The 15,089-nt window shown below is 42.1% G+C and overlaps 1 protein-coding gene across 1 annotated transcript in view; it reads left to right on the forward strand.

Moving 5' to 3' along the window:
- The first annotated feature begins 5,621 nt into the window (after positions 1-5,621).
- The window catches only part of LOC106582849 (E3 ubiquitin-protein ligase PDZRN3-B), a 129,482-nt gene continuing 120,014 nt past the window's right edge, over positions 5,622-15,089 (forward strand). The window contains exons 1-3 of the mRNA XM_014166373.2: positions 5,622-6,451; positions 9,738-9,824; positions 12,001-12,108. Of these exons, the coding sequence (XP_014021848.1) occupies positions 5,738-6,451; positions 9,738-9,824; positions 12,001-12,108 (909 nt within the window). The 5' untranslated portion in view covers positions 5,622-5,737. The remainder of the gene's footprint in view (positions 6,452-9,737; positions 9,825-12,000; positions 12,109-15,089) is intronic.

Genomic DNA, 15,089 nt, shown 5'->3' on the forward strand with positions numbered 1-15,089 from the left:
GAACACCCTCGTCACGCTGCTGAAACCTCGAGCTCTCTGTAGCTTTTCTTCAAGAAAACAGAGCGAGAAGGTTCATTGACGAAGTCCTACAGCCTTCTATCGATATCGCTCACTATATACAATGAAATATTCACTTTGTAATCAAATGAAAAGCACTCAGTTGTATGTTTTTACTTTTATTTATTTTTTATTTTACATCTGTGCATTTTGATGAGCCAGGATAAAAACCCGATTCACACAATTTACCCTACTATGACCCATCCAGTGTGTCTTGCCTTTGCCATGGAATGGGGCCCAAATAGAAGTTCACTATGTTTTTCTTTGTCGTTTATCAGTTTGTTTGAATCCTTCGATAGCAGTCTGGGGCTGGAGAGTTGGGATCAACTGTTGTCTCCACTAGGACCCAGTCTGTCTTTGTGAGGGACCCAACATAGAGTTGTCTGCGCCCGATGTTGCCACCTCATCCCAGTTCATGGAAAACAGTCCTAGATGTCATCTGCAGAGAATTCCATAGCAGGGTGAATAGCCTAGTGAATAGCCTCTCCTTGTAAAATGTAGATACCATTCCTAACTCTGAATAATCACTGGGCGATATTCTCAAAATGGCTGATGGCCAAAATTAACATTTGGGTATTGCTGGTTATTGTTGATGTTTGTTTTTTATGTTTTTATACATTCCGGAAAACAAATATTTAATTTAGTTTGACGCTAAGAGGGAGACTCCAGAGATCAGCCCCAGAATAACAGCTAGAGGGAGCCTGTTATTCTGTGGTAAACAATAATGCAGAATTATGAGAAAAATGGTCAGGAAACACAAACAAACAGTACTGTAGAAAATCTCATCATTCTCAGCAACACTACTGGAAATTGGAGAACCTCAGTAGGCAAAAGGGGTTTAATAGAACAATAATATATATATATCACAGTTCAATGTTCCCAGTTGTTATGACCTCATCTACTATGTGTCTAACATGCCTCTGTGGATATTGTACAACATTTATGATTTTGCACATTTGAAAGATAACAGTCGCATTACTTCCAACATAGCCAATAAATACCATAAAGGTGTCAAATTGCATCACTTTTTACTCATGAGACACCTATTTATCATGTGTAAGAGCATTGTCTTATACATGACAGCAGTCTGCACTGATGGCAACTGCGCGTCACGTTAGAATGAAGCCATCTGACGGAAGACAATGGCGGAAGAGTTGACGCATTACCTCAGTCTATAACTGACTGCTAGTGTGCTTTCTCTTTCTGTCACTCTGCCTCCAAGAGTCATTGAGGAGCCTTTGGTTTAAGTCTTTGATAGGAATACATGTGGAATGGGTTTATAAAGCACAACATCACATGTAATTGGGTTTCCCAGAGAGTAGGCAGCCAATAGAAATGTGTTTCCCATCAGCAATATTATGGAGTCTGATGAACAAAGATGGACTCTGCTCACAAAAGATAGTTAAGCTGCCAGCGTGCTGGCCATTCTTGTCCCGTCACTGAGCACAACTGGCGTTCCCTGTGAGTCGCCCTTCCATCATTGACAATTCAAATACTTTCATGACTGTAATACTTCCTGCCGAGATTGACAGAGAAACAGCCACAGACATGCACAAACAATCTCTCTCCCCCCCCCCCCCCCCCTCACACACACACACACACACACACACACACACACACACACACACACACACACACACACACACACACACACACACACACACACGCACACACGCACACACCACACCACACATAGGGATTGGCTAATAGAGTTCAAGTGTTGACTGCCTCTCTGATTCTATTACAATAATTGGCCAAAGGGCTAGCTGAAGGAATATGTTTAACATATTGTTTATGCTTCACATACAGTGGGGGAAAAAAGTATTTGATCCCCTGCTGATTTTGTACGTTTGCCCACTTACAAAGAAATTATCAGTCTATAATTTTAATGGTAGGTTTATTTGAACAGTGAGAGACAGAATAACAACAAAAAAATCCAGAAAAACGCATGTCAAAAATGTTATAAAATGATTTGCATTTTAATGAGGGAAATAAGTATTTGACCCCTCTGCAAAACATGACTTAGTACTTGGTGGCAAAACCCTTATTGGCAATCACAGAGGTCAAACGTTTCTTGTAGTTGGCCACCAGGTTTGCACACATCTCAGGAGGGATTTTGTCCCACTCCTTTTTGCAGATCTTCTCCAAGTCATTAAGGTTTCGAGGCTGACGTTTGGCAACTCGAAACCTTCAGCTCCCTCCACAGATTTTCTATGGGATTAAGGTCTGGAGACTGGCTAGGCCACTCCGGGACCTTAATGTGCTTCTTCTTGAGTCACTCCTTTGTTGCCTTGGCCGTGTGTTTTGGGTCATTGTCATGCTGGAATACCTATCCACGAACCATTTTCAATGCCCTGGCTGAGGGAAAGAGGTTCTCACCCAAGATTTGACAGTACATGGCCCCGTCTATCGTCCCTTTGATGCGGTGAAGTTGTCCTGTCCCCTTAGCAGAAAAACCCCCCCAAACATAATGTTTCCACCTCCATGTTTGACGGTGGAGATGGTGTTCTTGGGGTCATAGGCAGCATTCCTCCTCCTCCTCCAAACACGGCGAGTTGAGTTGATGCCAAAAAGCTCCATTTTGGTCTCATCTGACCACAACACTTTCACTTTCACCAGTTGTCCTCTGAATCATTCAGATGTTCATTGGCAAACTTCAGACGGGCATGTATATGTATTTTTGAGCAGGGGGACCTTGCGGGCGCTGCAGGATTTCAGTCCTTCACGGCGTAGTGTGTTACCAATTGTTTTCTTGGTGACTATGGTCCCAGCTGCCTTGAGATCATTGACAAGATCCTCCCGTGTAGTGCTGGGCTGATTCCTCACCGTTCTCATGATCATTGCAACTCCACGAGGTGAGATCTTGCATGGAGCCCCGGGCCAAGGGATAATGACAGTTCTTTTGTGTTTCTTCCATTTGCGAATAATCGCATAAAATGTTGTCACCTTCTCACCAAGCTGCTTGGCGATGGTCTTGTAGCCTATTCCAGTCTTGTGTAGGTCTACAATCTTGTCCCTGACATCCTTGGAGAGCTCTTTGGTCTTGGCCATGGTGGAGAGTTTGGAATCTGATTGAGTGATTGCTTCTGTGGACAGGTGTCTTTTATACAGGTAACAAGCTGTGGTTAGGAGCACTCACTTTAAGAGTGTACTCCTAATCTCAGCTCGTTACCTGTATAAAAGACACCTGGGAGCCAGAAATCTTTCTGATTGAGAGGGGGTCAAATACTTATTTCCCTCATTAAAATGCAAATCAATTTATAACATTTTCAACATGCGCTTTTCTGGATATTTTTGTTGTTATTCTGTCTCTCACTGTTCAAATAAACCTACCATTAAAATTATAGACTGATCATTTCTTTGTCAGTGGGAAAACGTACCAAATCAGCAGAGGATCAAATACTTTTTTCCCCCACTGTACAGTACCAGTCCAAAGTTTGGACACAACTACTCATTCAAGGGTTTGTCTTTATTTTTACTATTTTCTACATTGTGGAATAATAGTGAAGATATCAGAACTATGAAATAACACATGGAATCATGTAGTAACCAAAACTTTTTTTAAACAAATTAAAATATATTTCAAATTTGAGATTCTTCAAAGTAGTCACCCTTTGCCTTGATGACAGCTTTGCACACTCTTAGCATTCTCTCAACCAGCTTCATGAGGTAGTCACCTGGAATGCATTTCAATTAACAGTTGTGCCTTGTTAAAAGTTCATTTTTGGAATTTCTTTCCTTCTTAATGTGTTTGAGCCAATCAATTGTGTTGTGACAAGGTATACAGAAGACAGCCCTATTTGGTAAAAGACCAAGTCCATATTATGGCAAGAACAGCTCAAATAAGCAAAGAGAAACGACAGTCCATCATTACCTTAAGACATGAAGGTCAGTTAATCCAGAAAATGTTGTAAAAATCATCAAGCGCTATGATGAAACTGCCTCTCATGAGGAACGCCACAAGAAAGCAAGACCCAGAGTTACCTCTGCTGCAGAGGATAAGTTAATTCGAGTTACCAGCCTCAGAAATTGCAGCCCAAATAAATGCTTCACAGAGTTCAAGTAACAGACACATCTCAACATCAACTGTTCAGAGGAGACTACGTGAATCAGGCCTTCATGGTGAAATTGCTGCAAAGAAACCACTACTAAAGGACCCGAATAAGAAGAAGAGACTTGCTTGGGCCAAGGAACACGAGCAATGGATATTAGACTGGTGGAAATCTGTCCTTTGGTCTGATTAGTCCAAATGTAAAGATTTTTGGTTCCAACCGCCGTATCTTTGTGAGACACAGAGTAGGTGAATGGATGGTCTCTGCATGTGTGGTTCCCACCGTGAAGCATGGAGGAGGTTTGATGGTGTGGGAGTGCTTTCCCGGTGACACTGTCAGTGATTTAATTAGAATTCAAGGCACACATAACTAGCATGGCTACCACAGCATTCTGCTGCGATACGCCATCCCGTATGCGCTTATTGGGACAATCATTTGCTGATTGAGAGAATGCCAAGAGTGTGCAAAGCTGTCATCAAGGCAAAGGGTGGCTACTTTGAAGAAACTAAAATAGATTTTGATTTGTTTAACAGTTTTTTGGTTACTACATGATTCCATATGTGTTATTTCCTAGTTTTGATGTCTTTCTTCACTATAATTCTACAATGTAGAAAATAGTCAAAATAAAGAATACCCTTGAATGAGTAATTGTGTCCAAACATTTGACTGGTACTGTAGGTACAGGTAAGCATTTTCCGAGTTGCCTTTTTTTTTCACCCACATTTTTACAAGTATGGACTGATGGTGACTTAATGTTGTTGCTAGCAAATCCTGTGACCCGTTATCAAAACTCAACAGAGTACCACAGTAAGAGTCATAATACCCATAAAACCTAGCGGTGAAACAGGGAAATGGTTCCAATCGTTTTTCCACCATTCATTTTTCCAATAGGGGATTTTAGAAACACATCAAATAAGGGCTGTGTTTCATATAGGCTTACCCTGGCGTGACATTTTGATAACCATTTAAATCTCTCTAGGATAAGGTGACTTTTAGCAATATATTCACCTGTATTTACCCCCCAAAAATGGAATGCTAATTAGTAGTCAGGTAACACATATAGCCATAGCTCTTTCTAATAATGTCACACAGACACTAACATGGTTTGACAAAATGAGAAGTCATCCTCAGATCACCATCCCTTCCTCCTACACACATTGTTACAAAGTACAGTATCTGTTTGTGGCATTTGCAAATACAATATAGATAAATTCGTAATCTAAAACAATGATTCTAGGATCCACAATTAATTGGAGTCTGTTGCATAGCATTTTCACGTAGTAAGTAGAACTACTACTATCTACAATCTGCCTACACTTGTAGCCAGCCTACCTGTCTTTGTAACTTGTAAATCACATTGAAAAAAATGAGTAAATAATGCCCTCTTCGATTGATGAATTATCATAGCAATCTTCTGATGATTGCCTTGCACTCAGGTGCGCGGCTCTTATGGCAGTTACGGTAGAGAATTCCTCCACTTTTTTTTTTTCCTGAGGAAGTCTCGGTCAATTAGTTTAGACAGTAAGGAGAGCTTGAAGTCAGTACTCCTCCAATGAGAAGCTAAAACACCCACTACTCTTGCTTCGATTTGTGGGAATCCCGGCGGAATTTTGGATTTATTTAAAAACATGGGATTTGAGTTGGATCGGTTTAAAGGGGCTGTGGACCCAGATTTTAAATGCAATTTGTGTAATAAAGTTCTTGAAGACCCGCTCACTACTCCGTGTGGTCACGTCTTCTGCGCTGGCTGTGTGCTGCCTTGGGTTGTCCAGCAAAGCAGTTGCCCCGTCAAATGTCAAAGGATCTCCACGAAAGAGCTGAACCACGTTCTCCCTCTGAAAAACCTGATTATGAAGCTGGACATAAAGTGTGACAACCATGCCAGAGGCTGTGAAAAAGTGGTGAAGCTGCAACATCTGGCAGAGCACGCCGAGATGTGCGATTACTCGCCGGCAAAATGCAGGAATAAAGGATGCAACGAGGTGTTCAATCTGAAGGACATGGATGCACATATGCGCGAATCGTGTGATTGCAGACCGGTCGGGATATGCGAAAATGGATGTGGATTGATGCTCACCCACAAAGAGCAAAAACTAGACACCCATTGCTGTTTGAAAGCCCTGAAAGCACATAATAGTGCATTGCACGTGAAGGTGGTCAGCTTGGACAAAGAGTTCAAGAAGCAATCTTTGAAATCGAGTAAAAGAGAGAAATCTCTTCTTGCTCAACTCTCTGCTGTGCATAATGAGCTACAAATGACAGCACTGAAGTATCAGAAGAAATTCACTGAATACAGTGCAAGGATCGACTCGCTGACTAAGACCCTTGCTCCCCCGTGCAAGGTAAATTCGTTTCAAATTACAGAATTTGTGGCTATGGAATTTAATGCTGATAGTTACTTAGTGATTGTCGAGGGTTCTATTGTGTGCTACTTTGTGTCTCTTCTGTGTGCGTACTGTCATTCTTTTCACATCTGGTCTTCGAGCGCTACTTTGTTGCATGTTCCGTTACTTATCAGAGGTTTGTGTTATTAACCAATGGAAAACTTTAGAGGTCCGATTGTCTGCAAGCCCTTGACCAGACAGACTTTGAGTCTCCTGTGGTCAAACACGCTTTTATTAGTCTACTACTTAAATGGCGTTTAATGTGATTTCCAACGACGAAGTAATTGTAGGGGCCAAGTAATGGTCAGAAGTGTTTCTTCTCCTCAGCTTGCCATACGTGTATGTCTGTCAGCTGCATTTCCAGCCAGCTGGCAGTCTGGGGGAGGGGCAAATATTTACTATTGTTCTGTACACATGACTCAGGTCACAATTACCTCCTCAAGGATCCGCCAACCTCTTCAGGGTTGTTAGGGACTGTCTGTCTGAAGATGTTGGAAGAGACTGTGCTATTGTAATAACAACATCATACAAATGATTAAAACAAATGTGCCTAGTTTTTGCCATGTTCTATAGCCAACTCAACACACTGGATAGAAATGGATATAGGCCTCTCTTCTGGTCAGCTAGGGAGTGGTTGAAGTGTTTATGATGTTGTGTAAGTCCACATTAACCCATAGTGGAAGAGCAGGCGAGGTACAGTAGTACAAGGCTACAAGCATTCTGAATGTAAGGTAACAGAGAGACATCTTTTGACCCTTACCTAGTGTTGTTGTGTTTTTCTCCCCTTGTTTTTGAACTGAAAATGTGTTCTGCACCCCACAACCACACATTTACAAGATACCAATGATCAGTTATTATAACTAACAATATTTGTTTCAGCCTGGTAAGAGGAAACACTTTCAACGGAGATTCAGGTTACTTATTTAGTTCTATGTATTCAACCCTCTGAGATGACTGCGCTGTACAAACTCAGTGAAAGGGGACGCGTAAAGAAAGTTGTGCTCCTCCTTGACGCTCTAATCCCTGGAAACGTCTCCAAAGGTATCGTTTCTCATGTTATCCATGAAAGAAAAAGAGGGAAGCCAGAAAAAAAAAAAATCTGAATGTGGATGATGTATTTTTTTTTTTTTTTTTTTGAAGGATTTTTCTCTTCAGATTTTTCCTTCAGATTCAGTCAGAGCGCTATGAACAGGATTGTTTGGCAGAGGACTTCAGTGCACATGTGGCAGTATCAAACGGAAAGACAAGTGGAATTAACTGTTGGAGGCGGGCAATTTGGTGACTGTCGCTGCATTGCAAATCTTAAGCGAGCCTCTGTTTCTTCTTGGGCTAGTTCAGGTCACGTGTTATCGGATCCTGTGAAATGTAGGACTTATTTCAGATTCAAGGTGACATATTTGGTCCACAAGCTACTGCCAAATATCAGTGGAGACAGTGACTGGTAGCCGCCTTTGACTGCTGGGTTTGGGGCACGGAATCTCAGAGACTTTTTGTTTTAAGCACAGTGAAAAATGGCATAGCCCAGCTTTCCAGTATTGCTATACGCTTGGTTTCTGATGTACAGAATTTAATAGAATAAGTAGACTGCCTAAGAATGACTGGGTTGGATATGGGAATGTTGTCTTTCACCTTGGTCCTGTCGTAAATAAGGCTACATATTGTAGGTTAGATGACTGAGAAGCAAGATCAGCACTGTCTGCGATGATTGCTGTCTGTGGGATTCAGTACCTTTCTGGCATGACATGCTTACCCAACTGGTTTTAGAAGTCCTCAGTCCTCCTTACACATTGTCTTGGTTACTCAGTTCTGACAGATCTAGGCTATCCTTACAACATCTAAAAGGTAGGGACAAGGCTGAGTACATAAGACTAACTTCTTAACCTATACTTTTTTCCTATTCATATTGTTCATATTCCCAGATATTAGATGTGTTCAATTCCATGTTGAGTGACACAGAATCAAAATGTTCACTTAACAATATGTCAAACAAAAACCCTTGATTTGCAAAGTTAATCAAACCATACAAATCTATTGTGTTATTGACTGTACGTTTGTTTATCCCATGTGTGACTCTGTGTTGTTGTTTTTGTCTCACTGCTTTGCTTTATCTTGGCCAGGTGGCAGTTGTATTTGAACTTGTTCTCAACTGGCCTACCTGGTTTAAATAAAGGTGAAAAAAACAAAAACACTAACCAACTACTTTTAACAATTTCCAAAAACACATGTAGTTCAAGAACAGCGCAGATGCAAACTTTGGTAACAGAATGAAAGTGTGCGCTGTTTGTGACCTCATTCTGTTACCAAACATTGCATCTGCGCTGTTCTTGAACTACGTGTTTTTAGAAAATGTTGAGTCAGTGTTACTGTGGAATTGCCCATATGCCGTTATCCATTTAGTAAATGGCCAATAATTGTCTTTTCAATGTGGAACTCTGTTCACATGCATCTACACAACTTGGTCCAGCAGCAGTGCACATTCTTCCATGGCGGACATATAAGCTAGTACTCTGTACCCTATCCTGTAGCGTATATGGTAGCCAGACTCAGTCATGACACTGTACATACCGTTAATATTTGCTTTTATATTTAGTCCCTGTATGCTATGACATACTCCATACTGGGATGACAGCTGACATGATGTTCCCAGCCCCCCCCCCGACTGCCCTCCTAAAGAGGTGGAGCGCTGACTGCACTGGTTTCCCAGCGTTCCACTTGTCATCCCTTCATTGACCGAGAAGTCTACTGCTGTATTAATATAAAAGAGCAAATGTCTTCTGGAGCGAGAGAAGGAGCAAGCGAAGGAAAATAGCATGAACCCTTACTTGAATCAGTCACTTAACAGCTCTTTCTCAGAGCTGTTGTAGATCCACACCAGTGATGTACTAAAATGTGAGAACAGGTGAATCTTTACCCTCTGCTACTAGCCATGTTGGTTATTGTGATACTTTCTTACATATCAATTTTCTGTGTATGGAGTAGTCTGGGATTTTACCATTTTTACCTCAGGCTATTTCTATACCTAAAATACTCCACTGACTTCTAAGTCAATTTCCTAGATTTTTTTTCTGTCCTTTCTACTTTGTCGTTCAGAGTTATTTTTGTGTCGTTTTGAAGTGAAAATAAGCGCCAGTTCTCCATCGCTCAGGGAGGGGGTGTCATTGAACAAAATCAATCATTTTATGTTATTCGGTGACATTTGTGGGTTGCTAATGACTACCTGTCTTCTGCCTGTGTCTGTCCACAGGGTGGGGAGACCAAAAACGTCACAGCCATCCTTCATCGGGAGGGCGGTTCTCTGGGCTTCAACATCGTGGGAGGAAGACCATGTGCGGTAAGTTACAAGTGGAATCTATGCGGTTACTGTTTTATCTCGTTGATGGTCTGGCAAATGTCGTATGGGAAGTCCGGGATGGAGGCACATACTTGAACCACAATGAATTATAATTGAGTGTTTTACCCCTTTACTGACATGGACATAGCTTAGACAGTAATACACAGTGCACGTTTCTCTCTTGAGCCTATGCGGATGGACCGCATCAATCAAGTTTTTATTGTGTTAGTATATTGGTTGGGTTTAGCGGATTTGGTTTTTCAGATCAAAACTATAATTACTTTATATGAGTGTTAAATGAAGGATTATGACTGTGCCTCCATTTTTTATTTTTTTTTGTCTTTAATTGAGGGGACTGTGATGACATGGTAAGCACAGACCAGCTGTGAAATGGTCCTCTGCCCTGGGCTGATAACCCTTTATGACTTCTGTATTTGCTGTCTCACAGACAAGCATTAATGATTCCATGGAGTCCTCTGATAAGTGTCAGTGTTGAAAATATCGCTGCTGACTTGGGATCCGAGCGCATATTCACAAAGATTCTTAGAGTAGGAGTGCTGATATAGGATCAGTTTTGCCTTTTTCTAGATGATAATGAATTGAATAATATGAACAGGAGGGACCTGATCCAAGATCGGCACTCCTACTCTGAGATACTTTCAAAATTCAGGAACTGGGTCTCCCATACATGGAGCATCTCTCTCTCTGTCTCTCTGTCTCTGTCTCTCTCTGTCTCTCTGTGTGTGTGTGTGCAAAACTGGTCCCGTTGAAATGGTGTTCGCAGTATCTGTTTCACTGGGAAGGATGTGTGCCAAAGGGTTCCACCCAGGGTTGTTTTTCTGGGTTTCAGTACAAAAGCTGTAGTGACACACTTTGCCGTTGCGACTTGGATTATTACAGAAAGACTATTTTACAGGAGGAAACTATTAAAAAAAAAACGACCAAACGTCCGAAGCAGATTTATTTTCATGGTCTTGTTGATTTGTAACTTTTCTCGTTCCCTTGACAGAACCACACATCAAGCTCAACCCAAAGAGAGTCCAGAGGATACAGTCAACTTGCTCGCGGTGCTTTTAAGGCTCCGGATGAATTCATAAAGAGGTCACCAAATCCTCCACGAGAAACGATTGATTCAAACGGAAATAACATAAGAGGCTTTGCAGCTTTTGACACATGGCATTTTCATCCTTGACTGGGGCTGATACGATGGGGAGGCCAGGATGGGTTGGGCGCCAGGATAACTATGATTAAGGGCTGGCCTTTGTAGAAAATAGAGGGTCTAAATTGCTGGGGATTCATGGCAAAGCATCAGGCCTCTCACACTGCCCTGTTGTGACATTCCCTTGGCACTCCGGGCCATTTTTTGGGGGGGGCATCGTGTTGGTTTCACAGTAAACACTGTGCTGTGATGAGCTCGGAAAAAAAGAGGAAGCGGACCTGAAATAATTAATTACAGCATTCACAGCTTGATTTCTGAGGTTTCTTTAAGTATTCCATAAAAAGTTAGCACAGTATCGCACGACTTGGCAGAGGTGCGGGTTGGATTGATGTGGTTTTAAGAGGAGCTGAGATGGATGTTGGCAGTGGTTTTGTTAAGCCAATCATAGCTTTTACAACTCAGGGGTCACAGCCTCACCGATGGACGCAGAGTGTACCCATCCAACACATCCATTCAACATTTAGCCCCTCTAAGGGGATGGGTCGCAGTCGCACTCTCCAGCCCTGGGAAACATGTCAACTGGCAGGCCATTTTGGCACTGGGGCTGTGTGGAGCACAATATTAAGCCCTGTGTAATGTGCACCTGCAACCCACTAGTGAGTCACTGCGGGCTGTTGATCCATGCAGTTAATCGCTGGGTTAATCCAGGCTGCGTTGATGACTGCAGTTGTGTTCACGTGACTGCAGGGTGTCTCTGGCCCTGATTGGTGAGAATGGGTAATGGGAAAAACATTTAGAATTGTCTGCATATTATCCTCAGGACTTTTGGAAGTAGGTTAGGCAGTTTCAGCAAGAGACTTGTTTAATATTTTAAAGATATCATTTTTTTCTGAAGAATTTGAAGTCAATTATCATGTATTTTAGTTTCATAATTTTTTTATGTAGTCATCTTCAATGGTTACAATTATTTCTTATCCAATTTGATCAATGTGTAATCTGAGATAGTTTCTCCCACAGGACGACCATGATGGCCCTTCGAATGAAGGGATCTTTGTATCGAAGATTGTTGAGAACGGACCAGCAGACAAGGAGGGAGGCCTTCAGATCCACGACAGAATAATGGAGGTATGTGACCTGTACCGTTTCATGTGAAGGCCAATTCAGTATGCAGCCCTTAAACCATATCTGGAGCCTTGGTATTCACATGCATACGTTGTACTGTTAGCACCAGAGAACCAGATACTGTACAACACCCTAGCCCACAACAGTAACCACTTCAAGCAGCAGTAACAAGTGGCTGAAATCCTGCTGTTCATTCAGATTCGTCATAAGCTCCCTTGACAATAGACAGATTGAGCCACCAAAACCGACAGCAATATACTTGGCGCCTAGTGACTTAAGACCGCTGGGGCCTCCAAGTGGCCTAGTCGCCTGGTCTGTAAGGAGAGATTAGTTCACATGCCGTGTGGATGTGTGTCAGTGTGACTTACTGGGAGAAGGGCTGTGTGAGGGGGATACCAGGGGGAATCGGTGTACTGGGTTATATGAGAGGACACCTCTATATAGGATCCTGTTATGCTCAGTTAATAGCCATTCATCTTGAATCAAGTTAAAAGAATGCACATTTTGCTTAAAGGTGCAATATGCAGAAATCACTCCGCCATTTCCTGGTTGCTAAAATTCATATAGTAATTTCAGTTTATGTGACAAAACAAGCAATTGCGTCCAATGTGTCATCATCGTACCATCTAAACCGCTGTGAAATATATTTTCAATTGCCAAAAATATTGTATTTTCAGCTGTTTAAGCTGGTGTACAAATCCGAAAGGAAAAGATGCAAAAATGTATCTTAAGACCTGGAAGCAAAAAAATGGCGCACATAGAACAGATGTACCGTTTATTAGATTTGCTTTCAATGTTAATTTGGTTAGGTCATCCAAAAAGTGACATATTGCAAGCTTTAAAGACGACATTGGACCCACATTGGTGTTTTTGTCCCTGTATTGTCTTTGACTTAGTGGGGGAGAAGTCACAGAGAGGAAGGTGGAGAACATTAAGAGAATGAGAACATTGAGGGTGGAACTAGGGACCCTATTCAGTGACGCTTTCTCAAGATGAGTGGGGTGACTAAACAAAACAGAACCAAATAAAAAACATAGTTGCTGAATCCCTGTGATGCTTTTCATTTGATAGGGGGATCTAATATCAGAGGTGGGTTTAAGTTTCTCAGCAGCCATCTTTGTTACAGCTAAGCCGTAAAAATGACCTTGTCATATACGGATTGTTCCCTGGTTGAAGAGAGATGTGTAATTGAGTCAGTTCAGTTGTGTTTCCTACCTGGGGTGATGGAGGTCTCAGTGGGACCTAGTGATTCATTGAGGGGGGAAATGAATTCCAAGAACCCACCGGCAGTTCCGTGTACTGTACTCCCAACCCTGTGTGGCTAAACCAACAGTAGCCTCATCCTGCTATGTGGGGCGCCGTGCACAGCTGGAGCGTGCATTTTTAAACCCGCACCACCGGAACCCTTCCAGCACTGCCTCGTCTCTTCCCACATATCTTCTGTTTCTTTCTTAAGTGCTGCTCAAACGACTCCTACTTTTCTCTACTTTGAGGTTGGACGCACAACGATGCAGTTTAAAACGGCTGTTTGTGGATGTGGCACATTTTTATTAAGTTCCTGGCGTATTGTTATGTAGGCTACGTGAAAGTTGAAGACTGTATTCGTCCAAATCCACATCATTTATATTTTTTGTGGATCACAGTCCTAGCTTAATGGTTGTATTATGCCCCTTTTTTTTTGTTGCTCAGATTCTCTATAAAGGACCGCGTGACCTGACAGCAAACAGGACATGGGTGTCACACATCATGCTTTAATATTCTGATTTCATTGTCCCTATCCCCTTTATAGTTGGGCCTACACAGGTGTGTGAGATGCAACAACTTCAGTGTTTACTCATCACCCCAAACCCACTTCTATTGCCTTTGAAAATCCAAGCTCTTTTATTTGTTTATGAACGCCATATGAAAGTAAAATCCCATCATGTGGATCACCACTCATTTCGTGCGTCACAAAAAAGCTCCAGTGCCTTGGCCAGCTGCGGTGATCAGCTGGCGTAAATGGAGACATTTACATAACATGCGGAACTAAGACATAATGACAAGTTCAACTGAGGAGGCAAAAGCACTGGGGTCACTTCTTTCATACATACTGACTAGTGATGGGGGGGGGGGGTCGATACAGTTAATTATCGGGATGTTATTTTTGATGTACCTTTTTTGGCAATATCACAATGATGTTTTTGCGCTCGTTGGCTGTCCCTGCTTGTTCTCTGTCTTCTTTTTAAACACTGAGCCAATTTATTTTCCGCACTTTTTTTATTTCCATGACTGATCAAAACTAGTTCTCATGTCTCTCTCTTGTCCCTCTGCGGCAGACATGCGGTGAGCAAACACATTTGGAACGTCGAATCGCAATAAAATCACAGTATCGAATCACGATCCATATAGAATCGCAATACATATCGTATCGGCACCGAAGTATCATGATAATACCGTATCGCGAGGGCCCTGGCCATTCCCAGCCCTACTACAAACACACATAGTGTGGTGTTCTGTCTTCCTCTTGCGAAGGTGTTGGTTCCAATAAGTACACATGGATGTAACATGTCCATGATGATCCAGGATTGTTCCTCCTTAACAGACTCTTAGTGGAGGAGTGTGATCATGGCTGATGTCCCTCCTCTGCACCACTGCTAACACTTCAGCCTGGGATGAATCCGCTCATGAATGCCTCCTTGTTCGGCACAGACATTTTCTTATAACTTGGAGCAGTGTTTGCTTTTGCTCAGTCTCCACGAGCTGAAATTGTAATACATAGGTTTGATTCAATTAAACTCATGGGGCTGGGTATAGGACGAAGAGTAATGTACCTACTCGAAAGGGGACTTAGTTTAGCTAATGTTTTCACTTTCGCTTTGAAATGAGAGAGCTGTGTTGAAGGAAGAAATAGCATTCGAGCATGTTTTTCTTTTTGTTGTTGTTGTTGGGATAGCTAGGCAACTGTAAAAAAAGGATATTATCTATCTGCCTGCACATTTCATCTA

This window comes from Salmo salar, chromosome 22, assembly GCF_965601325.2.
Source record: "Salmo salar chromosome 22, fSalSal1, whole genome shotgun sequence".
Lineage (NCBI taxonomy): Eukaryota > Metazoa > Chordata > Actinopteri > Salmoniformes > Salmonidae > Salmo > Salmo salar.